We start from the raw sequence: 23262 nt of genomic DNA on the forward strand, positions 1-23262 counted from the left end.
TTAAAATCTGTTTCTCTTGGACCATGCAGGTTTGAAACCTGCCAATGATAAAATTCATTTTCTATGAAAACACACCTTGACATATGCTCATGGTCGGTTTGCTTTAAAGCCGCTGAGACTAGTGTTTAGCCAAGTGGTTGTCATAACAGAATCAAAATCTGTTTCTATTGGAGTGCAACAGGTTTGAAACCAGTTGAAACATCACATTTTTTTCTATAAAAAAATGCCTTGAATATTGAATCATAGACAGTATCTCAGAGACTCATCTTCATCAATCTTAGCTGAGTTGTCGCCAGAGTCAAAATCTGTTTCTCTTTGAACCGTGCAGGTTTGAAACCTGCTAATGATAATATTTTTATCCTATGAAATCACACCTTGACATTTCCTAGTGAAGAGTTTTCTCAAAAACTCATCTTAAATGATCTTAGCCATGTTATTGCCATAACAGATTCAAAATCTGAGAAATGCATCATTTGACTGATTGCAAACCTGTAGGCTTTGATTGAAACATATTTTGAATCTATTGTGGCAATGATATGGAAAAGAGCATTTATGATGGGTTTTGAAGAAAACTATCCACGGGGAAATATCAGGGTTTAATTTCATAGAATAAAAATATCGTCATCGGCAGGTTTCAAATCTGCAAAGTTCAAGAGACACAGATTTTAACTCTGGCGACAACTTGACTAAGACCAATGAAGATCAATGTCTGAGATACCGTCTATGAGCCAACATTCAAGACACGTTCTCATAGAAAAAATGTGACATTCAACAGGTTTTAAACCTGCCACATTCCAATCGAAACAGATTTTGATTCTGTTGCGACAACCACTTGGCTAAAGACAACTTTGATCAGCTTGCAAGCTGACCGACCATGAGCATATTTCAAGGTGCATTTTTATAGAAAACAAATGTTGCAACTGGCAGGTTTCAAACCTGCATGGTCCAAGAGAAACAGATTTTAACTCTGGTGATCACTCAACAATTTCATCTTTGGTGGGTTTTGAACCCACGCAGACAGATTTATATTCTGTCATATTAACTGCTTGGCTAAGAACAGTTAGATGCACCTCCAATGGACCCATTCACAAGTGAATCCTCAAGGCATATTTATCTGCATTTTGTCAGTTCTTTCAATAATATGGTCACCGCAATTGATTCTTTTTTTCTACTCTTATCGCAAAAGACATCAGACTTCTCCTGGGCCTCTACTTCAAGACCTGTTTATCCAGCAATTGCTCAAAAAAAGTGCTGATGGCAGACCACCACAGTGGGCCAATGATGTTCGTGATATCTTGGGATTAACAACCGGGTCACGAGTGACAACTAACAACGGAAGGATCGCATATGGTTGAGCTCAAGGGTGATGTTAGAAATTAATGTTAGAACTGACAAAATGCAGGATAAATGTACCTTGAGGATTCACTTCTGAATGGATTAAATGGGAGTGCATCTAACTGGTCTTAGCCAAGCAGTTAATATGACAGAATCCAAATCTGTCTGTGACAGGTTCAAAACCTGTCAAAGATGAAATTGCAAGTGATCATCAGAGTCAAAATCTGTTTCTCTTGGACTGCGCAGGTTTGAAACCTGCCAATGATAACATTTTTATTTTATGAAATCACATCCTGTCCCATACCAAGCACTGCATTTCTGTGCGCGTCCTACATTATACGTCCATCTGTTGTCCAATTCAACACTGCTGGTATATTTATATTTTCATCATTTTATTTTCATGTCATGCTGAAGGATACTCCCAGCTACAGACCACAATGTATAGATGCAACAGAAGCATTCTCGCTACATTCTGCTGCAAAACTAGTACAAAGCAGTCACACCTGGGTTGCATTGAAAAAGATAAAACTGACACGAATGACATCACTTTGATGAATACTTCAAAATGTCTAACTGTCCCTATTTGCTTGCACTTGGGACTTGGGTCTCTGAGAATCTATACACTGCAAAATATTTTGCAAGCAGGTTTTGAACCTGCATGGTTTGAAAGAAACTGATTTTGACTCTGTTGCAACATCTACTTGGCTAAGACCAGTGATATGAAGCTCTCAGGAACGTACACATGGGTCGATGTCAAGGTGTGTTCTAACAGGGAAAAAAACAAACATATATAAATCATGAGGAAATGTCAAGGTGCGATTTCATGGAATAAAAATGTTATCATTGGCAGGTTTTAAACCCGCACATTCCAAGAGAAACAGATTTTGACTCTGGTGATCGCTTGACAATTTGATCTTTGGTGGGTTTTGAACCCACGCAGACAGATTTAGATTCTGTCATATCGACTGCTTGGCTAAGACCAGTGAGATGCACTTCCAATGAACTCATTCAGAAGTGAATCCTCGAGGCATGTTCATCTGCACTTTGTCAGTTCTTTCAATAGCATGGTCACTGTTGATTCTTTTATCCTTGATGCAAAGTGTCGGAGTTGGAGGAAGACGACGGCTAAACAATGTCATAACAGGTACGAGCGCAATGTGTCAGCGTTCGGTCGAGTCGCCTCGTCAAAAGGTTTCAAACAAATTTCTATTCTATTCCTACTTTTCCCGTATGATAAAATCTGCAGTACCTATGTCGAAGCATCTCAGTCCTTTACCTCGAGACTGAGATGTGAGCACCCATACCATCATTTACATTATGAGCTAACAAGTCCGTTTAGAATAACATTCTATCTAGGTACATACAAGAGTCCTTTACCTCGAGACTGAGATAATAACATTCTATCTAGCTCACTGTCCCCGTGCCCGTTAGCGTCAAGTCTCTACACAAAGTTCAATATATGACCAAAGTCTTGATGCAAACTCGGAATGATGAGTACAAGAGCAATTCAATTCTCTCCAAAGGTCTTGACTTTGTTGTTGAAGAAGAGCAGATTACACATCAAACTTTCAAGTTTGATCCTAATGCCAACCTGGGGAATGAGGAAGAATACACATCTGTCAAGGCTGAGATTCAAGGCAAAGATTCAAAAGAGCCATCTGGCCACTATTCACTTATGTATAAGGTTGAGGTGCACTGTATTTGAGACCTGCTCTTCTCTTGCTTTTTGAAAGTGTTGTATTGCAGTCTGTTTTCAATTCATCTGTTCAGCTGAGGGAAAACATTGCGAGTGACTGAACCAGATGCTTAGTCAAGCCTGGTTAGGCACACGATGATGTGCGGAGCGCAGTTAAGCGGAAGTGCTACTATGCATTGGCGCGCGCTAAGCAGATGTGAGGCGCGCATGCAGGTGGTTGGAGCACAGCGACTCTAGATGAGTTGAAGGGGGACCTAATAGGGGCTAAAAAGTGCAGACCACAAGGGACTACTTCAAAGGTAAACCTATAGGGAGAGGTATACAGTATGAGGGAAGTAATGTAGTATGTCGGAAATTTCGTAAGTCGGTTGCAACAGCGGGCCTGTGAAACTCAGTTTCAACTGTATTGATACCAAGTCATGATATTGACACATAAGTTCTATTCTTAAAACCCATTAGGGATATTTATACCAAAGTTGCATCATTGAAACTCAATTGAAACTGATTCGTAATATTAATGCCGGACCTAGACCTTGGTAATACATCAATTACAACGCTGTAGTCAACCGTCAATTCAGATGCCACACCAACCTCTCAACACCCCTTCACCAACAACTTCAGCCCTCATTAGTATCTTCTGCTCTACTTGTTACAGTTCTAATTTGTTGACAGATCTGCGCCTTTTCAATGTTACTAGTTCGCTGATTCACTTACATATTTCAGATTCTGCAAGCTTTTTACACCTAACTTCACCCTCCAGCACTTCTCCATCAAAGTGCCACACCACCTGCTTTGTCCCTGTTTCAATATAGATGCCTACCGATTTGCAACGATCCTGTGATTATTGTGGCGGATTCTTTTATCGCCAAGGATTCCGAACACACGAACAAGCTTGCCAGAGGCACTCTGAACAAAGGGGAGAGGATTTAGAGCTTGCTAGGGCCATTCATCAAGGTACATCTATACTAGCACCATTTTGATTTTACACCAATGTTAATTAATTGTAGAGCAAGCACAGGTGCATCAGGGTAGCGTGTTTGTTGGTGGATGTCTGTCCATCAGTAGCTCAACACTTCATAAGCTGTCACTTTCGTTTGTCCTCAATCACTAATACTGACTTGTCGGGGATTGATGCAAGCTATCAACAATCACTCAGAGGATGATGATTTTTATCTCGATAATCAGATGGACTACCAACATGATGTTGATGTGGGATGGACCAATTCAAATGGTATGTCTTCGTCATTTCTTTGTATCATCATGTTTTCAACTTACATCAATACAGGTGATCCACCACCATCTGGAACAGCATCACCTGCACCCCAGCACGACATTGATGATATCAAAGTGGAATACCACCCCAATAGTGGTAGACCCACCAAAGTGTACCACTTCAAGGACTATGGACGCAGTCCCGGTGCCCCACCAGCAGCTCCAGAAGCAGATCCTATGCCCTGGCAGCCATTTCGCACTTGTATCGACTTTGAGGTTGCGGAACTCGCTCACGATGCTGGAAACATTCCCGCTATTTCATCATTCACTGTGGGACTGGGTCACTGATTTACTTCAAGATCCACAAGTAGGTCTGAACTTCATCTTCGATGCACAAAGGCTGTCAAAGTTCAACGGCGAGAAGTTTGTTTGGTTCGTTCATGAACCATGGACCACTAACACATTCTGGTAGTATCAGGTAGGTCACGCTCTTATTAATATCATGTTAAGCATCTGCACTGTATATACCAACTGAATATCATCATAGTCGAAAATCCCACCAGACACAAAACCTCTTGCTTTCATTTTATATGCCGACAAAGCAAAATTGTCATCATTTGGTCGCACGAAAGGCTACCCTGTAGTCGCTCGCTGTGCTAATCTTCCTATTACGATTCACAATGGAGAAGGCTTGGATGGGGGGCACGTTGTTGGTTGGCTGCCTATTGTTTGTTCTACTCTTCCTTACTACTGATGGTCTCATTATTAATGCTCAGGACAGGTAAAGGAAGATAAGAAACATTTAGGAAAGCCCGCCTTTGTCAACTTCAAGAATGTGGTATGGCACACCTCATTTCTGAAGATTCTTGACTGTCTGGTGCCGCTATCGAGGTTTGGTTCTTCCGTCAAATGCTGGGATGATCTTATTCGCGTCTTCTATCTAATTGTACTAATACTATCTGCAGACTATGAAGAACAGTACATGTATTTCTAGCTCCTGAGGTACTATCAGATATCTCTGACATCTGAATGTGTTCACTGTTGTAGGGCTGTAATGGCATTGATTTGTGGTTTGATGGGCAAATTTCCTTGTCCTATCTGTCTAATACCTCGTGATGAGCTTTCAAATACTCTCAAGGTATATCCTCTCCGCACATGCACAGGAACTAAGGAATTACTTGCTCGAGCACGAGAATCTACTACATTGGAGGCAAGAGAGCAGATCTTGAGTTCCCAGAGCCTCCGTGATGTCAACATAAGTCTCGCTCTTATCCTTAGGTTTATCTTACTCAGTCTATTATGACTGTTTTCATTTTCATTTTCATTTTCAGAGTTCATTTGGCGTTCTGGAGCACACCGACGTTCACAGGGCTCTATCGCACGATAAACTCCACTTCAATGATGAGGGATTGTTCAGTGATCACAAGTGGCCCGAACTGCAAAAATGGGTTGAACATTTGGGTCGACAGGCCGCTGTCCAGATTGACAGCTTGTGAGTCATTTTTCCACTGTACTTATGTAGGTTTTTATTTATATTGTCAGCTTTCAATCGATTCCGCTGTAGAGACTCGCACGTCTCTATGCTGAATATGCGGACCCTTACCCACATAATCCCCTATATGTTCTGGCTCTCATCCATAGGATCAGTCTTACACGCACTTGCGCTGTAGAGACTTGTGCCTCTCATTGCATGATATGGCAGGTTTCACTAGGGAGTACATGGCACGAACTTGCAGCATCATTCTGTATGCTATGCACAGCTATTCCTATATGAGGCGCAGCTTTCCCGCGCACACTTCCTGCGCTTCACGATGTATATGCGCACGCGCTTTCCCGCGCTTGAGCGCCCTATAGCGCCAGCCATCCAGAAGCATCCATCCACTGTCCACCAAGTTCTCTAGTGCATGTATTTCCATTTGCCCTTATTTGCATATCATACCACCTTTATTCTTATCATGGACCCTTACTTACATATATCTTTACATACCTCACTCGGTAGCGCTTCGGCTCCGCATGACAGTGCTTAGGCACCATATAAGCGCCAGCATTACATACTATTACCAACTTTCCAACCTACCTACCACTCACCCACTTACTACCTAGCAGAAGATAGTTGAAATCTATACTTTGGCACCTTGTCTCTCAGCTTGCATCTCTCACCTCATCTAATATCTAATCATCACTTAAGCAAACTCACTCTTACTCTCTCTCATTTCCGCTCACGCATGCGCGCACCTTCGCTTTCCCGCACCTCGTCGTGCGCACCTGCGCTTTCACGCGCTTCTGTTAAGACCATGCACAAAGGGTAGGACTGATTCCAAGGGGCTTGGCTTCAGCTCGTGCGCTGCGCCCCTTACCCGAGTATGTGCCCTTAACTTCAGAATGAAGTCCGGAGAAAGTCCAGTGAAGTCCGAAGGACTTCCGGAGGAGCGTGGGAAACTTCGGAAGGACTTTCCGGACGAGTGCGAGAAACTTCCGGATGAGTGCGGGAAAGTTCCGGAGGAACTTCCGGAAATTACGATGGAGTTTCGTCCTGACGGGGATATGTATAATGGCTACTCAGGACTCGTCCTGAGTAGAAGGAAACAGAGGAAAGGCTGCAAGGACAAAGTCCGAAGCAGAATAGGTCCGGAGGACCGCGGGAAAGTTCCGGAGGAACTTCCGGAAACTCGGAGGAATGGAGGATCGGATGAGTGGATGAGTGGATGAGTGGATGAGTGGAGGATCGGAGGAGCGGAGGAGCGGAGGAGCGGAGGAGCGGAGGAGCGGAGCTCCGGCCTAGGGAATTCCTCCCTAGGCCTGAGATGGATGATTACTAAGTCGGAGGAATAGAACTGTTACGAGGACTTAGTGTGAAGACTAGTGCGAGGACTAATATGTGTATGATATTCAGACTGAGGAAATACAGGAGTATCTACTGGGGTTTATATACTAGAGGCAAGTCTGTGCAGATCAGTAAGCAGAGGGGTAAGGCTATGTACGAGCATGTGGAAATGTATTAGAAAATAAGACGGATCATAGGAAATGAACTCGGAGATGAAATGAGGTACGGAAAATGAGGAAGTCTAACTCAAGAAGGAACATACAAAGGGATAAGGCACGGAAGATAGACGCGGGTCGGATCCGGATGTCCGGAGATGAATGCGTGATAGGTCTGGGTCCGGAACGCAAGGAAGATAGACGTGGGTCGGATCCGGATGTTCGGAAGTCCGGAGACAGGTGATTACCATAAGGGGATGGGCGCTGATTTAAGGTTTGGGTTCGGACATGACAGATAGGTCGGATCCGGAGATCCGGAGATGTGGATATCAGATCTGGCATCCGGATATCAGATGCAGGAGTACAGGGATCCGGACGGATAGAGGATTGGGTCTGGAGACATGGACAGGAGGTCCGGAGGTCCGGATGAGGCGTGGGAACGTCGTCAGATGTTGGTCCGGAATGCGGGATATGACAGTATCCCCCCTTTAAGGCCGAGCCCTCGAGGCTGAAGACTCAGGAAGTTCGGAACGGAGATTGCTGGTATATGGCAGAGGACAATGATGGATGGATTCCGGAGGATTGGTTCCTATGAGCTGAAAATCTCCGGAGGTTTCGGAAATGTTCCTGACACACACATGGTTCATTATGATGCCTAGTACTTCATCTGGAAACTGGACGTCATAGACGGTGGTGAAGAATGGTGATGTGATGTGAGGACAAATAGGTTTCCGGAGTGGAAGTCTGGAACACTTTGAGGATAATTCCGAAGGTGACTGGAAGTCCGGAAAATGCGTGGGAAAATCGGAGGAAGCTTTCAGAGCGGAGGAGGTTGTATCAGGACAGTGGAAATGCAGCGAGTGCAGGACAAGAGGGCAAGAGTGGATGCGATGCAGGCCTCTTTCTGATGTGACGGAGGAGTCCTGTGAGACATATCTTTCTCCATGAAGCAGAGCTTGTACTGAGGTACAGCTAAGGATAAGTGCATCATCGGAAATCCGGAAATTAGCCCCTATGACCGGAAAATGATCGGAGATGTAATCGCATGATGACTGATGAACTTCCGGAGTGCAGGAAGTGAGAAAGGAGTGCTATGAGGCATGATTTCCTTTGTACGGAGGTCTGAGGTTGAATGGATTTCGATCTGCAATGTGTGCTATCACTCGAGCCGGAAGTGCGTCAGAGGAATCTGCTGGATATGACTGTGAGCTTCCGGAAATTAGCCCCTAAGACCGGAAATGTTCCGGAGCTTTGGTTGCACACTGCGAGAGGTCATGGGCGGAGTTTCCAGGTGCACTGAAAGTTAATGCAAATAGCAGGATTTTGCACACGGTGTGAGGCTTTTTGATAAACACGCATGGTGGATGGAAATCCTGATGATGGGGCGGATGGATCCGAATGGTTCGGAGTAGGGCTATGGCGTGGGAACCAACAGGAGTCGGACGGAAGGATGATGATAGCAGAGGAATGGGTCGGAAACACGGAGATCAGAAACACAAAGGGTCAAAAACGCGGAGGGTCGGAAATGCAGAGGAAGGATGGGAGTGCAGAGAGGATGTCTTTCCGGAATATTCGATATCCATTGGTACAGCTGCTAGAGCAAAAGGATAGCTAGTGTATAGGCTCATAAAGGACGGAGCAAGCTGTTTGATGGGCCGGAGATTGCGTGGATTGACAACATCTGCAAAGACGCGATTTTCCGATGGAACTCCGGAAATGCTTTCCAGGAGGTTTCGGAAGGGATGCAACAGACCGGAAATCAATGGTCCGGAGGTCAACACTGGTCAGGTGGAGGTGGATACTGAAATGGGCCGGCTCCTTCTAGCTCGCAAGTCCTGCAACAGGCGACTGCGTTAACTAGGGATATATAGTCGGTTTTATCGGTGGAGGTGACACAGTGGACTTGGAAGTGGGTTTGTCAGATTAGGGTCGGATGTGGTCGGAAAACATGATAGGAGGTCCGGACGTAAGTGTTTGGCAATGCCAGGGTCTATGGTGAAATATCCGATGGGAGTCAGAACGGATATTGAGTCGGAAAAGCGGAGGAAGAGAACAGATCATCGGAGGAGATGTATGTGATATGACAGAGGTGTTTGCAAGTGGTTCGGAATTCCGGAGTTCCGGATGATAGGGGCTATGGCGTGGAAACCCATAGGAGGTGGATCGGAACATAGAGGAAGTGAGGTGGAAGTGCAGTCAAACACGATGGAACACTAGGCAGTGAAGTCAAATGCATCGGATGACTATCAATGGCCTAGAAAGATCATGGATGAATAGTTCCGGATGTTTTCGAATGATATGCAATGTAATGTGCGCTTTTCCCGCGGTTTTCCGGAGCTGATCCGGCCGGAAATACAACTGAATGGTCCGGATAGGTTATGGGTCGGATAGGAAAGCTGCACATGCATGAATGACTGTGCAAGACAGTGGAAATTGTTCTTTTATGGGACGGAGCAAGTAAATTCCGGATGGAATACAAGCTGAAGAGGGTGAAGTGAATACTCAAGCGGAGTCCCTATCCCCCCTTTTGGAAGATGTTTCCAAACATCAATGGAGGAAAAATGGGCACAGGGTTCCGGCAGGAGCTTCGGATTTTCGGAGGAAACTGGACGTGAGTCACAAGAGTGAACAGAATGGAACGGAAGATACAATGCAACGCAGGAACTGTAGTGCTAAAAACTCCGGAGGTATCACCAGTGCTTTTCTGGATCCGAAACAGATTCCAGAGAAGACACTATTGAATGGTGAGGGACTTTAAGACAGGAGCGGAAGCGGGTCCGAAGCAACTACAAGCTATTGCAAAGTATATCCATTCCAAATGGAGGCGGTCCAGAGACAAGGGGTGCATCGGAGGTAGGAGTAGGAGCCTTCATGAAGAAAGCCACCGGAAATCCGGAGTATTGAGCTCCGGAAATAGGGGTAAAGGTCGGACATTGGTATCCGGAGAAAAAAAGGACGGGAGGACAGATGGAAGGATTGCAGAGTGGAAAAGTGAGGACGGAGGATGGACAATTGTATAAAACATGTCCGGGCTATGGCATGGAATACCCATAGGAGTGTTTCGGATCCGGAGCAGGTGTAACTTGTCCTGGAGCGGAGGAGTGAACAGATCTTTCGGAAACATGGAGATTTGACAATGGAATGGACGGATGAGCTATAATGCGAAGAAATACTTTGGTACTGAAAAGTCCGGACGTCCGAAGATATCCAAAGATATCCGGAGCTTATCCGAAGCTATCTGAAGCTATCCGGAGCCATAACATGAAGGAATACTTTGATACTGAAAAGTCCGGACGTCCGAAGATATCCGAAGCTATCCGGAGCTTATCCGAAGCTATCCGAATCTTATCCGAAGCTATCTGGAGCTATCTTCAACAATTTCCTGGACCCGGAGGAAAATGGGCAGGAACTGGAGTGGACGTGGTATCAGTAACAGTAAAGAACAATCGCAAAGCATGTTTATTCTGATCCGGAAAAGTTCAGAGATGACAAGGAGCAAACCGGAGTTATAGATCGGAGGGGCGGAGACCTTCATCAAGAAAGCCAATAGAGATCCGGAGTTACAAAACTTCCGGAAAATAGGGGTAAAACGCGGAGGGGTTTGGAAAGTTGTTGATTTCGGACGGGAAGTCGGATGTAAGACTGACAGGCTTCTGGAGAGGAACAGATGGTTTTCCAGGACCTACTCCCGGAGAATGAATCGGAGGAGCTCCGGAGTTTTGGTTCGAAGGTCCGGAGGTGGATAATGAAGCCAGGAAATGGTCAGGAATTTGCATAGGATGTAACGGAAGCAAAATTCCTATCCTCCCTTTCGGGAGACATTCCCAATGTCGGAGGAGAGTCAACAAAGAACTTCTGGACGATGGAAGGGAAAATAGGGGCTAGAGCGGAGGAAAGAGTACCATCCGGAAATGGAGGCAGGAACCCGAGCGGGCCATTGTCAGAGGAATCAAAACCCGAACACTTGGCAGGAAAACCATCATGAAAGACGGAGTTCCCCTACAAGGAGGGTAATGGATACCAATACAAGGTGAATGCTAAATGGGTGGCGGATATGAATGGTGGATAGGGGTCCGGACTTTGACCGGAGGAGGTGCCATCCAACATGGAGGCGGACTGGAAATCAACCAGTGGAGGGAAAACATGGCTAGTCCGAAGATAGGGGTTCCGCAAAAAAGCGGATTTGACGTCGGAGGTCTAAGGCATTTCCTGTAGTACCAATCGGAAAGGAGGTCTGCAAAATACCCTATTGATCAACGGATCATGGTGGGTGAGCAAGTATATTCTAGGTGGTACGAGGAGAATCCAAATGAGTTGAATGTTTGAGACATTCCGGAGTTGACTTTGCCAGTTCAGGAAATAGTTCGGAAATGGAAAACGTCGGAGTTACAGGGAACTGTGGGGCGTCGGAAAGATAGGATCGGATCAGGGAATTACAGGACATCAAGTCCGAAAACCTATTTGTTCTGCCACGGAGGTGGCAATCCTGTTTGGCTTCAGGACCGGAGTTTCATGATAATGAGGTGGAAACGACAGCAGAGCATGAAGGGTGGAAATTGAGCATTCCGGCGGAAGTGTTACAGATGTAGGGAACGGAGAAATGAGCTCCGGAAAATCCGGAGGTTTCATCGGAAATAGGAAACAGGGAAATGGAGGATTCAGAGGAGGAATACACAGTTTCCAAGGGACGGTGTCGGATCCGATTTCAGGTATGATCTAAGGATTCAGTATACTCGGTAAGGTGTGAGTCTGAATATACTGTTAAGACCATGCACAAAGGGTAGGACTGATTCCAAGGGGCTTGGCTTCAGCTCGTGCGCTGCGCCCCTTACCCGAGTATGTGCCCTTAACTTCAGAATGAAGTCCGGAGAAAGTCCAGTGAAGTCCGAAGGACTTCCGGAGGAGCGTGGGAAACTTCGGAAGGACTTTCCGGACGAGTGCGAGAAACTTCCGGATGAGTGCGGGAAAGTTCCGGAGGAACTTCCGGAAATTACGATGGAGTTTCGTCCTGACGGGGATATGTATAATGGCTACTCAGGACTCGTCCTGAGTAGAAGGAAACAGAGGAAAGGCTGCAAGGACAAAGTCCGAAGCAGAATAGGTCCGGAGGACCGCGGGAAAGTTCCGGAGGAACTTCCGGAAACTCGGAGGAATGGAGGATCGGATGAGTGGATGAGTGGATGAGTGGATGAGTGGAGGATCGGAGGAGCGGAGGAGCGGAGGAGCGGAGGAGCGGAGGAGCGGAGCTCCGGCCTAGGGAATTCCTCCCTAGGCCTGAGATGGATGATTACTAAGTCGGAGGAATAGAACTGTTACGAGGACTTAGTGTGAAGACTAGTGCGAGGACTAATATGTGTATGATATTCAGACTGAGGAAATACAGGAGTATCTACTGGGGTTTATATACTAGAGGCAAGTCTGTGCAGATCAGTAAGCAGAGGGGTAAGGCTATGTACGAGCATGTGGAAATGTATTAGAAAATAAGACGGATCATAGGAAATGAACTCGGAGATGAAATGAGGTACGGAAAATGAGGAAGTCTAACTCAAGAAGGAACATACAAAGGGATAAGGCACGGAAGATAGACGCGGGTCGGATCCGGATGTCCGGAGATGAATGCGTGATAGGTCTGGGTCCGGAACGCAAGGAAGATAGACGTGGGTCGGATCCGGATGTTCGGAAGTCCGGAGACAGGTGATTACCATAAGGGGATGGGCGCTGATTTAAGGTTTGGGTTCGGACATGACAGATAGGTCGGATCCGGAGATCCGGAGATGTGGATATCAGATCTGGCATCCGGATATCAGATGCAGGAGTACAGGGATCCGGACGGATAGAGGATTGGGTCTGGAGACATGGACAGGAGGTCCGGAGGTCCGGATGAGGCGTGGGAACGTCGTCAGATGTTGGTCCGGAATGCGGGATATGACAGCTTCGCATCAGCCAACCAGTAGCGCCTACTACCAGATTCTTGCTGCACTTGCTTCCCCTTTAGGGTCGAATGCACTTGTCGTCTCAAGTATAGCAGACTAGGCAATGCGCGACCTTACAACACTTATAGATACAGTCAGGAGCCTTGTTTGTTCCTCTCAGTATTGTTGTTTCTACACCAAACCTATAGTTTGGTTCGGCATTTGGAAAATTTGCCCCAAGAACCAGACCAAACTGGACTTCGGCAGCACTAACCTGGTTCGTGATGCCATGTCACTTGCCATGTTTGATTCCTGCTACCTTTAGGTAGCTGGGTCTTTGTCGACCATTCATATGGAAAATAACACAGAATTTGCACATTTACAAATTCAAGTGTATATAAATGGCAATATTTTCTCATCTTTGTTCGATGAAGTATTCTTTTCTCACGCTTCTCTAGGGCATTTCCGTTTGTTTGTGATCAAAATTGATTCTTTTACCATCGCATCTTGTATTGTATCCAAGTCCAGTGTTGTTGCCGTGCAGCTCTACCCACCTTGTCTAGTAACTGCCTTTGGTGTACCAGGTGGCAAACAGCATAATTAGGTGGAGCTGACATTGCAAGGAAAGGCTCAAAGTCTCGGCCATTGTCCTGGAGTGATAGTCTGGTGTGCTGTCACCTTATTAAGTTATACAAGATGCAGCCAATTAATCAGTAGGACTCGCATGTCATAATATTTCGAATGATATTAGTAGTGAACACATACCGATCACAAAGTAAGGACCTTTGTAAAGCCAAAGACGCTATACACAAAGATCAAAAGACCAAAAGTCAGACGCTGAAAAATAAACTCAAAGTGATCCCTCCATTGCGACTACAGGGCTTGCAAGACCATGGTCAGGTCTATAGAAAGCAAACCACGCATGGTCAGCGCGCCTTTTCTATGGTGGATTTTTGGTGACGGTTTGATTTGCCGTGTTGCTGCATGTATTTTTAAAGTCCATTGTATTGACTGTTGTATTTACTTTTGTATTTACCAAGAACATCCCAAATGTCATGGTCACCACATTGGGCAGTGCTGAATATACCATCTGCATGTCTAATTTCTAAATAACGGATCAACATTCTGAATATACCATCTACTTGCCTAATTCTAATCACAGTTCAACTTCCGCCACTCGATACCAACATTAGTTCTGCCGCTGTTGGCAGAGGTACTTCATAGCAGTCATGAATCAGTGGTAATGACATTGAGTGAAATTTAACATGGCTAGTAACTGTTGTGCTACCCAGGCATTTCTGTCATGACAACACGACTTTCTGCACTACTTACCATTCACCATCCCCTAACTAACTAAGATGGCCAGAACCCGAACCAGACAGAGTGAACAGTCAACGATCTGAGGACAGAAGCTTCGAAACTGTTCATTGGACTCAGAAGGAAGAGGATCCAGTACCAGAAGGTCTCAGACTGTAACCAAGGACCTCCTCAAACCCGCGGACAAGTTTTTAGCAACAATGTTTAAATGGATGGTCCAAAACTATCTGTCTCTCCTGCTGAATTACTTTCACAGATGCCGAATACACTTGAAAAGAATGGTCAAGTTCCTGCCCATAAGTAGCGTGTCTGTGCTAGTAGTTCATTCCCATCTGATTTTCGCTTATTCAAGCTCCTGATGATCTCATCAGGCTGATTATTGAGGATTTCGTGGCGAAGGGGTACAGTAACACCAAAATTGTTTCCCGCCTACGCAAACACTATGATACTGACACAGTACTGCACCGTCACAACATGTTCAAACACTAGGTATCTTATGTCGCTATATGAATTCCAAACACTTTGAACTCTTGCTAATGATTGATATAGGTAAGTACTACTTGGGAATGTTATGAGTCATGCTGATCAAAGTTGTTGCTTATTGTTCGCAGGAAGTGAGTATGTCAAGATTTTCGAGCTCAAACCATTCTGATCCAAATCGTTGACCACTGTTCCTCGTTCGAACAAGAGCCATGCCAATCCAAGACGTTGGCCACCGTTCGCAGGTTGTGAGTGTGTCGATCCTCGTTCGAGCAACAGCCATGCTGATACAAGTTGTTGCCCACTTCAAAGACAAGGATTTGGGATACATTGCAGGAATGATGTTTGGGGCCAGTTCTGAAACGGTGAGCTCTTACATTGCATCATGTCTTAAGTTGACAACCGCTTTTTGGTGCTGTTGCAGGTACGAGTTTGTAGCCTTCCCCTAGTGGCAATATACTCATTAGTAGCAGACTCGGTGAACTTGTCATCGACTCCCTCACTTCCTTTGACCCAGAAAAACACATCGCTCGGTCTACTCCCTCCTGTCTAGCGACATCTGTGAAGTGCAGCCCTAGAGGGAGGTGCGAGAGGTACATCTTTTTTATGTTGATGTCATTTATCTACTGACTAGTACTAGTACTATCAAAGATATACAAGCACAAATCCACTCTACAGGTGCGTGGTATCATTATAGCCTATCTTCATACTACTAACAATGGTTTGCTTTATAGCTCAACTCGACTGGACCCACCAAAGGGAACAGCACCAGTGATGATGTGGACGAGTAATGGATGGATACGAGACACCAGGATGGCAGAGGCGGGCGCGGGCGCAGCGATACCACTACCTAACCATAGTGATTCCTATAGATACATCATTCAATGGCATTAGATACCTATTCACCCCACCCAAATGGAACATTTTCAGCACATATATGCATCATCTAAAAGTGATCTAAAGCCAATGAGAATCACATCGAAGCGCTAAATGTTCATTTCGATCTCTATCTTTTTTCGTCTCAAAAAGTCCCACTTTTCTAAAGAGGTCGAAACATAGCGAAAAAATCCATTCCCTTATATTTTTTTCTGTATCTACCATATGTATCTACCTCATTCTTGTCGACTTTCACTGGGGATGATCGATGATTTAGAAATTGCAGATGGTATATTCAGTGTTGCCCAACGTGGTGACCGTGACGTTCTTGGTAAATACAAAAGTAAATACAACAGTAAATACAACGGACTTTGTCCGAAAATACACGCGGCAACACGGCAAATCGAACCGTCACCAAAAATCCACCATACTCAGGCCTGAGAAGCTAGGAAGGGATCACAGAGTAAGAAAAGGACTCATCACACACTGACATCTTATATATCTTTGCTAAGCGCTCGATCCGCTCAGCGCGCAGCCTGGCCTGATTCACATCCGATAAACATGGCAGTAGTTTTTAAAAAGAAGCACGAGAAGTGAACCACGGCGTCCGTTCCCACACACGAGGTAGCGGGCCCTGCCACGGATGTGGCCCTGCACGACTTATATTTCCAAGATCGTCGAGAACGGCGTTGAGCACACCCCTGAGGTTGACTCCTCATCAAGCGCGATCAGGTATGTCGTGCATCCTATCGCGTTCGCAGTGCTAGTTTGAATACATACTCCCAGCCATCCCAAACCCTTCAAGTGCTGTATTAGGCCTCGCTCTGCGAAAGCTATGGCGCTCATTCAGCAAGATGTTAACTATTAAGGGCACGAAGATCATCCTTGTTGTCTAAATCTGTCATGCATCCCGATATCGTACATATCTTGTTTCATCTTGTTGTATCGATCTCATGATGACCTGGTCCACATATAATACACACATCTGGCACCTTGGCACCTCCCGGGGACCCAACAAGGAGCAGGCTCACGTACTTAAGATCTCCTGTCGATAGCCAACACCTTTACGCGTGGCAACTGTCCTCGACTCAACCGTGACATATGGTCCGTAGGCTGCATATTCACAGAGCTCATGTTGAGAACCCCGTGCCTTCCCGGTGAGAGCGACATGGACCAACTCAAAACCATCTTCCGGGCACTCGGAATTCGTATGATCTTCTATGACATGCTTGTAACTTATGCTTTCACAAGGGCCACACCAAACTGCCAGATTACGTGCCGGTTGAACAATTCCAAAGAACGCCCCTTCGCGACCTCTTCACTGCCGCTTCTGGAGATACGCTTAATCTTCTTAGCAGGTTTCTCATGTACGAACCTCGAAAGCGCAAGAGACGCTCTCAACCACGCATACGTTTTCGCCCTGCCACATCCGTCACACCCCTCCAAGCTGCCTAAACCTGCTTCTCAAACATCCCGCCCTCTGGAAGAACTCGATGGTAGCGTTGACACGGCCAGCGCAAGGTCCGGCGTCAAAGCCGCTGCACCCAACAAGCTCAAACGAAATTTGACCTCCCCCGATGGCACCGACCTGAAACCACTCGCTCGCAGATTAGACTTCACTCAACATGCGAAAAATTCGTGATCACTGTGTTGACGACCAATGACTCCGCGCACCTTCATTGGTCGTGTATATAGCGACTAGCCTTGCAATGTAGGAAATAAGGGAATATGTATGAGCTAAACTTGAACGTGGTAATGGATAAAAACAAACACGGTAGAATGAAGTACAGGACAACGCTCGGGACAACAAGTTGATGGTTACATGTGAGAAGTACCGCGTCAATATGCAACTTTCGTCCTGATCCCAAAGCCATCTATGTTCTCGACGTAGAATGTATATGCGACTTGATTAATGATTCTGCACGCCGCTTTCTTGTGAATTCAGTCCATCGTGTCCCGCGCAGTGTCACAAACTGTACACTTAGTTGCGCTGGTAGGGACCTTCAGCATGCAGAGTGAACAAGTCCACGTATCCAACGATGAGCCTGGGGCCTTTATCCCTGCAGCAGACCAGTCAAAAGCCGGGGCCAAAGTAGCGCCAGGACGGGCCGCATCACAGACAGTGCATTTAAGCTTCGCACTGTCTGGATTAGACAGCATGCAAGTATCGCACTGCCAAATCTCAAAGTGTTGCGTTTTGATAGCAGTTTTTGACCAGTCAAATGTCTTCTGAGGTACAGCTGCAGGCTGTGCGGTACTACCTGACCTCGGCGCATCGCAGATTGTGCACTTATCCTTGGCACTGTCAGGGTTCTCTAGCATGCATGTGCCGCATGACCAAGTACCAGAGGTAGCAGCGGCAGGTGCCTTCATGCCCGCTGCAGTCCAGTTGAACCCGTTTGTGGATGGTGCTACTGATTTGAACTCGAAGGTAGGGAGGGAGAGCCGAGACATGCTTGCAGCTGCGATGCGAGCTTTGACGTGGCTGGGCCCAGCGGGATAGGCAGCCTCAGCAAGCTTGAAGCTATACTTCGGCAATTCATCGACCTCCATGACTGCTACAGCTTCTTTGGGGGGTAGTTTCGCCTTTAAGGACGTAGTCTGTGTCTCCTTAGGAAGGTTACGGGATGCCATCAACGGTGCCGGCGGCGCCTCAGACATTAGTTTGTCCTCAGCTGACGCAGTCTCCTTGTCTGCGTAGTAACTGTACCGCAACTTGGATGGTTCCCTAGGAGCCGATGTCTTGGCTCCAAATGCAGTCTTCATCGGCAAGGCCAGAGATGGAGTATGCGAGAACGGTGTAGGGCTCGGCGTAGTGAGTGGCGAAGGGGTATCTTCGACTGGCTCGACAATCTCGGCAGGCCGCGTAAAGACTGAAGATTTGTCCTGAACCATCTCAACATCCTCCACCTCTTCCACGGAAAGCACGACGGGAGTAGGTTTCGCGATCTTTTGCTTCTTTGTAGGACTTTCGTCCTGGTCTGAGACTTCTCCGGCAGTGACCATTGGCTTTGCGCTATGACCATTGGTCTTCGGGATATATGTGTCCTGAGCTTCGCGAGTCGGTTTCTCTTGCCTCTCCATATCTGGCGGAGGCCTTGCGCGCTTACTTCCCTATTATCAACATCAGTCCAGCCCCTAAACTTGAATCACAGTTTCCTCACTGACCTTTGGCACTGTGGCTTCAATAATTGCCTGTGCGGTGACTTCTGGCTCCTTCTGCTGTTTCTCTTTTTTCTCTGCTGGCAGGCGCAAGCGTCTCGTGGGAGGCTTCCTAGTGGGCATCTTTACAGGATTCGCAGTCTGGTACGGGTTCGCCACGTCAGGTTTCTTGAGGGGGGTGACTTCCTTAATGAGCCCTGTCATATAGTTTGCAGCACGCGTGGGTCGTGCTGGAGGTTGTGGCGGTGAATCGTTCTGCTTCCACGTTTGTCGTAAAGGTGAGGGTACAGCCGGGGTCGTGGGCTTTACAGAAAGACCCGCAGTGCGTAAACGAGGCGTAGCTGCTCCGTTCACCTTTGGCGTAACAACAGCCGCCGGAGCCAATGTCGCTGCAGACACTGGTGGAACTAGAGTCTTCTCGTTGATTGCAGGTGTAGAACGGGTGGGAGAAGTAGAGTTTGAGGTCGGGAAACCAATGCTAGACATCGACGATGGGGGCGCAGACTTCTGTGCAGTCGAAGACTCGGCTTCATTGCCCACACGGCGACGTTTTGCATCAGTTGCAGAAGGTGTCCGTATGGGAGATAGCTCGATACGAGGACCTTGGGGCCGAGATCCAAACCCAGGCGATCGATAACGGTTTCGTGGGCGTGCGCTACCCGCACCCTGCCAGCGTAATACGCCATTGGGATTGCGTGAAAGGGTCTTTTTCGGAGCGTGTGTGTCACTTGATATACCATTTGATGTCCCGAGCCCAAGGTTAGGAGAGGATCCACGCGACGGAGATGTCGAGAATCGGAAGGGTTCCGTCTTGTCTGCTGTTTGAGCATAAATACATGCTTATACAGCATGCTGGAAGCAGGAAGTTCGTACCTTGTACGTTCTTTTGAATGTAGTCCACTATGCCAGCTGCCTCGAATTCGTTAAGAGGCCGCCCTGCTTTTTCGACAAGGAATCGAGTGACAGGCTCGAGGTTCTTAGCAAGTGACGGACTTTGCTGCAGATAGAGGGGGACATTGGTTTGGTGAGGTGGTGTATTTAAACTGTAGAAAGGCTGTCGTGCGGGAGTGATGGGTTGGGATGCCCCATTGGAAGGTCCTGGTTGTTGGGCATCCCAAGCAGGCGGATAAACTAGTTCCTGGGAAGGCTACTCTTCGTGAATCAAAGTTACCAGACCAGACAATACTTAATGGACTACAAACCTCGTGCCCTGGCGGTACATCACCAGGAGGAAGAGGGAGCACAAATTCAGGCGCAGAGTTCCGATCAAGTTGAACTTGACGAGCCGGAATATGAGAGGGCCCCTCCTGTTCCTGAACCTGCAAATCCTCGTCCTCATCATTACTGGAGGACGAGGCACCTGAGCGCACCAGATCCTCAGTTCGATCATCCTCCTCTGTGCCACTGAATCGTAAGAAGCTCATTAAACCGGAAATGCTCCATAGCTTAGACATGAAATGTCAGACGATGTTTCAGATAGAAGACAATAACATGAGCCGTGTGCTCACCGATTTCTTCGTTGGAACTGGCTTGCTATGTTTTGTTGGGCGAGCGTAAGGAGATGAATGGGCAGTCCTCTTCGCCCGGCGGTCATTCCGTCTGTCCACGTTCATTCTCCCTCAATGAGTGTATAAATGTGCCAGCGAGTTAAGGAATTGCAGGCCACTTTGCGCTCGTTGTAGAACGGGCGACCAGCGACTAGAAACAGAGAACAGAGGACGTTGAGGACAAGTTATAATCATAGGACTGACTTGGTGAGCAGGCCTGGCACTTCCCGGTTTAGGGCCGGTCATTGCTCGCGACGAACCGTGACCTTGTCTTCCTGCCCACAACGACGACAGCAGTTCATTCTTTTATCAACATTCGTCGCCATGCCGAACAAGGTCGTCACGACACCATACCCGCTCATCGACGCTGACCCACACGCTTTCCGTGTTGTGCGTTATTTCCGTTCGTCAGACTATGCAACCTGGGCTGCAGGAACAGCCGCATTCCCGGCTGCTTTGTATTTCTGGGGTACGCATCCTTGGTTCAGTCACAACGCTTTGTATCAGGCTTATGTGAATTGTCCTTGTCCTCAGATATGGCTGACCCTGCAAAAGTTCGTCTGCGGACCAGCTTCCGGCTCGGAGGCTTCCTTGGTTTCGTTGGCGGTTTCTTGCTGGCATACCAACGCTCAAGTTGTGAGTTACTCTGGTTGCGCAAGACGTGAGCAGTCTCATTGTTTTTTTGTTAGTCCGATTCTGGGGCTGGTCAGAGAACAAACGAGAGGAGGACTTGGATCTAGCCGAGCTGTCCCAAAGGGCAGCTGAGGGTAAGCCTTTGTATGGTACATCCAGCCAGCCAGAGTGGGTACAGGGCACTGCATATCGGAACTCTGCATGGTCTCAGTTGAAATTCCGTGAGTATCGCTGGAATATGTTAATCAGCGTTTTTCCTGCTAAATCTCTGAATTTTTGCAGACGCATTCCCCATGTACGAACATATGTTACCATGATGTGCAGTCCCAGACTCATAGCAATTATTCTAGGTTCAACTTCGTCAACCATCAACATCATGGCACCGACGCTGCAAAATATGGTGTGAAGGAAAAGGAACTATCAGATTAGATATTCTCCTGCTGATTGTACTGTCGTTGGATTAGCAGGATGACGCCATGCACTTGCAAGGGGGATGATTTCCTTGTCTACAGAATGAATAAACATACCTGCTTTGGCTCTAGAATATAATGACCGCATCGTAATCAAAGAAGTTATAACAACACATGTTAGCTGGAGCATCTCCGACCGTTCTATTGTATCTAGTTGCGATGTACTTGAGTGTGACATCCATTACCTTGCAATTCCTCCACACAAAGCATTGATGGCATTCGATAATAAGATACATGTGTTGAAGTCAGCTGGCCTATAACAATATCACAGAACTGCAGTTGCCAAGGACATTCCCTTGGCTCAGCGCATACACGGTGTTCGTGCATATCGGCATATGATCAATTCCGTGCGTCCTCCCACCTTTTTGATCAAAGCATTCTTGAGACAATCTGACGACTTCGCATCCAGTCATGACCACGCGCAACCTGTTGCTACAATATTCCAGACTTTGAGACTGTATACCTTCATGAGATGTACACGCCAATTTCGACTTCGATTTGTATTTTCCAGTATGTTGCCTCGGGGCCAGAGGTGTTTGCTTCTGAGGTCCGGTGATGTGGGTAAGAATGAAGTTGCACGACAGTTATCTGGCATAACACCTCATGTAGCAAGACGATGGACGTGGTACTTATACAGAGAATATATGCGTGCAAGAGGATATCGATGGCACCGTATGACAAACATGAAGCGTCTGACTGTCGACATTTCCGTTCATGGCCTGATTTTGAAGACATTTATTTCTAACGCAGATTACAGAACTGCCATTCAGTACAAGTAAAGAGATAAAAGGTCATTCATTGATTTCATTCAGAAACACTTCCAAACTTTGCTTATGTAATGAATTTAAAATTGAAAGTGTAGGATTGCACGTCTCATCTTCGAGTCATTCAAGGACAGATGTCATTTTTATAAAGGCCTCGAGTTGTAGTGAAGGAAGCCGACCGTGATTGGGCTAGATTATATGGGCAAAATAGTCCCATGACGGCAACATGGGATTAGTAGAGTTGCTATTGGAGAGGCCACTAGATGTCCATGTCAGCCTTCAGGTAAGTACCTACACAATGTGTGTCAAACTTCATTCATGCCGCGTCACAACAGTGCGCGTCAAACCTCACCACTTCAACTATCACACTGTCCGTATGACTTAAGGTATATTTTATTTTAGATCTGTCATAATAATTGATGTTCTGACATCGTTCCTTTTCATCCTGACAGAATTAGACGTCGTACACTAGTGGCCGTGTCAAGGCCCACTCAGTACTCAGTGCCGGGTCACATGCGCGTCACGACCGCGGCAGGCGCGGCAGGACCGCGTCAAAATAGCTACGTCCAGTCAAAGGCACTGATAATCGGGCAGTGCTTCGCATTATGTGAATTTTTGTAAAAGTGCAGACTGCCTCAGCCTCACAGCTTTCTCCTTTTGATTGCTTATCAATGTCGAACTCTAGTTCAACGTGTCTTTGCTGTACAAATCCGACATCCACTGTAAATGAGGCTCCTGGCTATAGTTGGCTCGATATTCTGCGAGTAGCTTCTGTCCTGTCGACTTATCGGCGCTGCATGCTGCAGTTCCCTCCTTTATAATCCTTCAGGACTTTACAGGTACTACAGCTTTTCGTGACCAGTGTTGGTTTAAATCCAT

At 46.7% G+C, this 23262-nt stretch overlaps 6 protein-coding genes across 6 annotated transcripts; 5 read left to right on the forward strand and 1 right to left on the reverse strand.

Annotated features, from left to right (window-relative positions):
• Window positions 1-4162: 4162 nt before the first annotated feature.
• On the forward strand, window positions 4163-4591 carry HD556DRAFT_1314195 (uncharacterized protein; the record flags this gene model as incomplete). Its single annotated transcript, XM_041300892.1, has 2 exons — window positions 4163-4262; window positions 4317-4591. 2 exons carry the CDS (start codon window positions 4163-4165, stop codon window positions 4589-4591), a joined length of 375 nt encoding a protein of 124 aa, XP_041152972.1.
• A 202-nt stretch (window positions 4592-4793) lies between these two features.
• Window positions 4794-5546, forward strand: HD556DRAFT_1249795 (uncharacterized protein; the record flags this gene model as incomplete). The annotated part of the gene is made up of 3 exons (XM_041298877.1): window positions 4794-4970; window positions 5025-5221; window positions 5291-5546. Coding segments are annotated over 3 exons (630 nt in total), but the record flags the coding sequence as incomplete, so codon positions are not given.
• Window positions 5547-15143: 9597 nt separating this feature from the next.
• Window positions 15144-15706, forward strand: HD556DRAFT_1450626 (uncharacterized protein; the record flags this gene model as incomplete). The annotated part of the gene is made up of 4 exons (XM_041307796.1): window positions 15144-15355; window positions 15405-15524; window positions 15572-15609; window positions 15666-15706. 4 exons carry the CDS (start codon window positions 15144-15146, stop codon window positions 15704-15706), a joined length of 411 nt encoding a protein of 136 aa, XP_041152974.1.
• Window positions 15707-16552: 846 nt separating this feature from the next.
• On the forward strand, window positions 16553-17598 carry HD556DRAFT_112039 (uncharacterized protein). Its single transcript, XM_041296081.1, has one exon. The coding sequence runs from the start codon at window positions 16940-16942 to the stop codon at window positions 17447-17449; it is 510 nt and encodes a 169-aa protein (XP_041152975.1). The 5' UTR covers window positions 16553-16939; the 3' UTR covers window positions 17450-17598.
• A 27-nt stretch (window positions 17599-17625) lies between these two features.
• On the reverse strand, window positions 17626-20727 carry HD556DRAFT_112078 (uncharacterized protein). Its single transcript, XM_041296082.1, has 5 exons — window positions 20478-20727; window positions 20172-20414; window positions 19843-20116; window positions 18976-19784; window positions 17626-18921 (listed from the first exon to the last, which is right to left on the reverse strand). The coding sequence occupies exons 1-5, from the start codon at window positions 20580-20582 to the stop codon at window positions 17749-17751; spliced, it is 2604 nt and encodes an 867-aa protein (XP_041152976.1). The 5' UTR covers window positions 20583-20727; the 3' UTR covers window positions 17626-17748.
• Window positions 20728-20840: 113 nt separating this feature from the next.
• On the forward strand, window positions 20841-21578 carry HD556DRAFT_1314199 (NADH-ubiquinone oxidoreductase complex I, 21 kDa subunit-domain-containing protein; the record flags this gene model as incomplete). The annotated part of the gene is made up of 5 exons (XM_041300893.1): window positions 20841-20985; window positions 21051-21152; window positions 21206-21370; window positions 21432-21444; window positions 21500-21578. 5 exons carry the CDS (start codon window positions 20841-20843, stop codon window positions 21576-21578), a joined length of 504 nt encoding a protein of 167 aa, XP_041152977.1.
• Window positions 21579-23262: the final 1684 nt, after the last annotated feature.

Source organism: Suillus plorans, assembly GCF_016647745.1.
Source record: "Suillus plorans strain S12 chromosome Unknown HD556scaffold_109, whole genome shotgun sequence".
Taxonomy (NCBI): domain Eukaryota; kingdom Fungi; phylum Basidiomycota; class Agaricomycetes; order Boletales; family Suillaceae; genus Suillus; species Suillus plorans.

Coding starts and splice junctions, on each gene's coding strand:
- HD556DRAFT_112078 (XM_041296082.1), bottom strand. CDS start 20,582: ATGAACGTGGACAGACGGAATGACCGCCGGGCGAAGAGGACTGCCCAT. Junction 20,117..20,171: donor ATGTACCGCCAGGGCACGAG/GTTTGTAGTCCA, acceptor CACGAAGAGTAG/CCTTCCCAGGAACTAGTTTA. Junction 19,785..19,842: donor CATTCAAAAGAACGTACAAG/GTACGAACTTCC, acceptor CTCAAACAGCAG/ACAAGACGGAACCCTTCCGA.
- HD556DRAFT_112039 (XM_041296081.1), top strand. CDS start 16,940: ATGTTGAGAACCCCGTGCCTTCCCGGTGAGAGCGACATGGACCAACTC.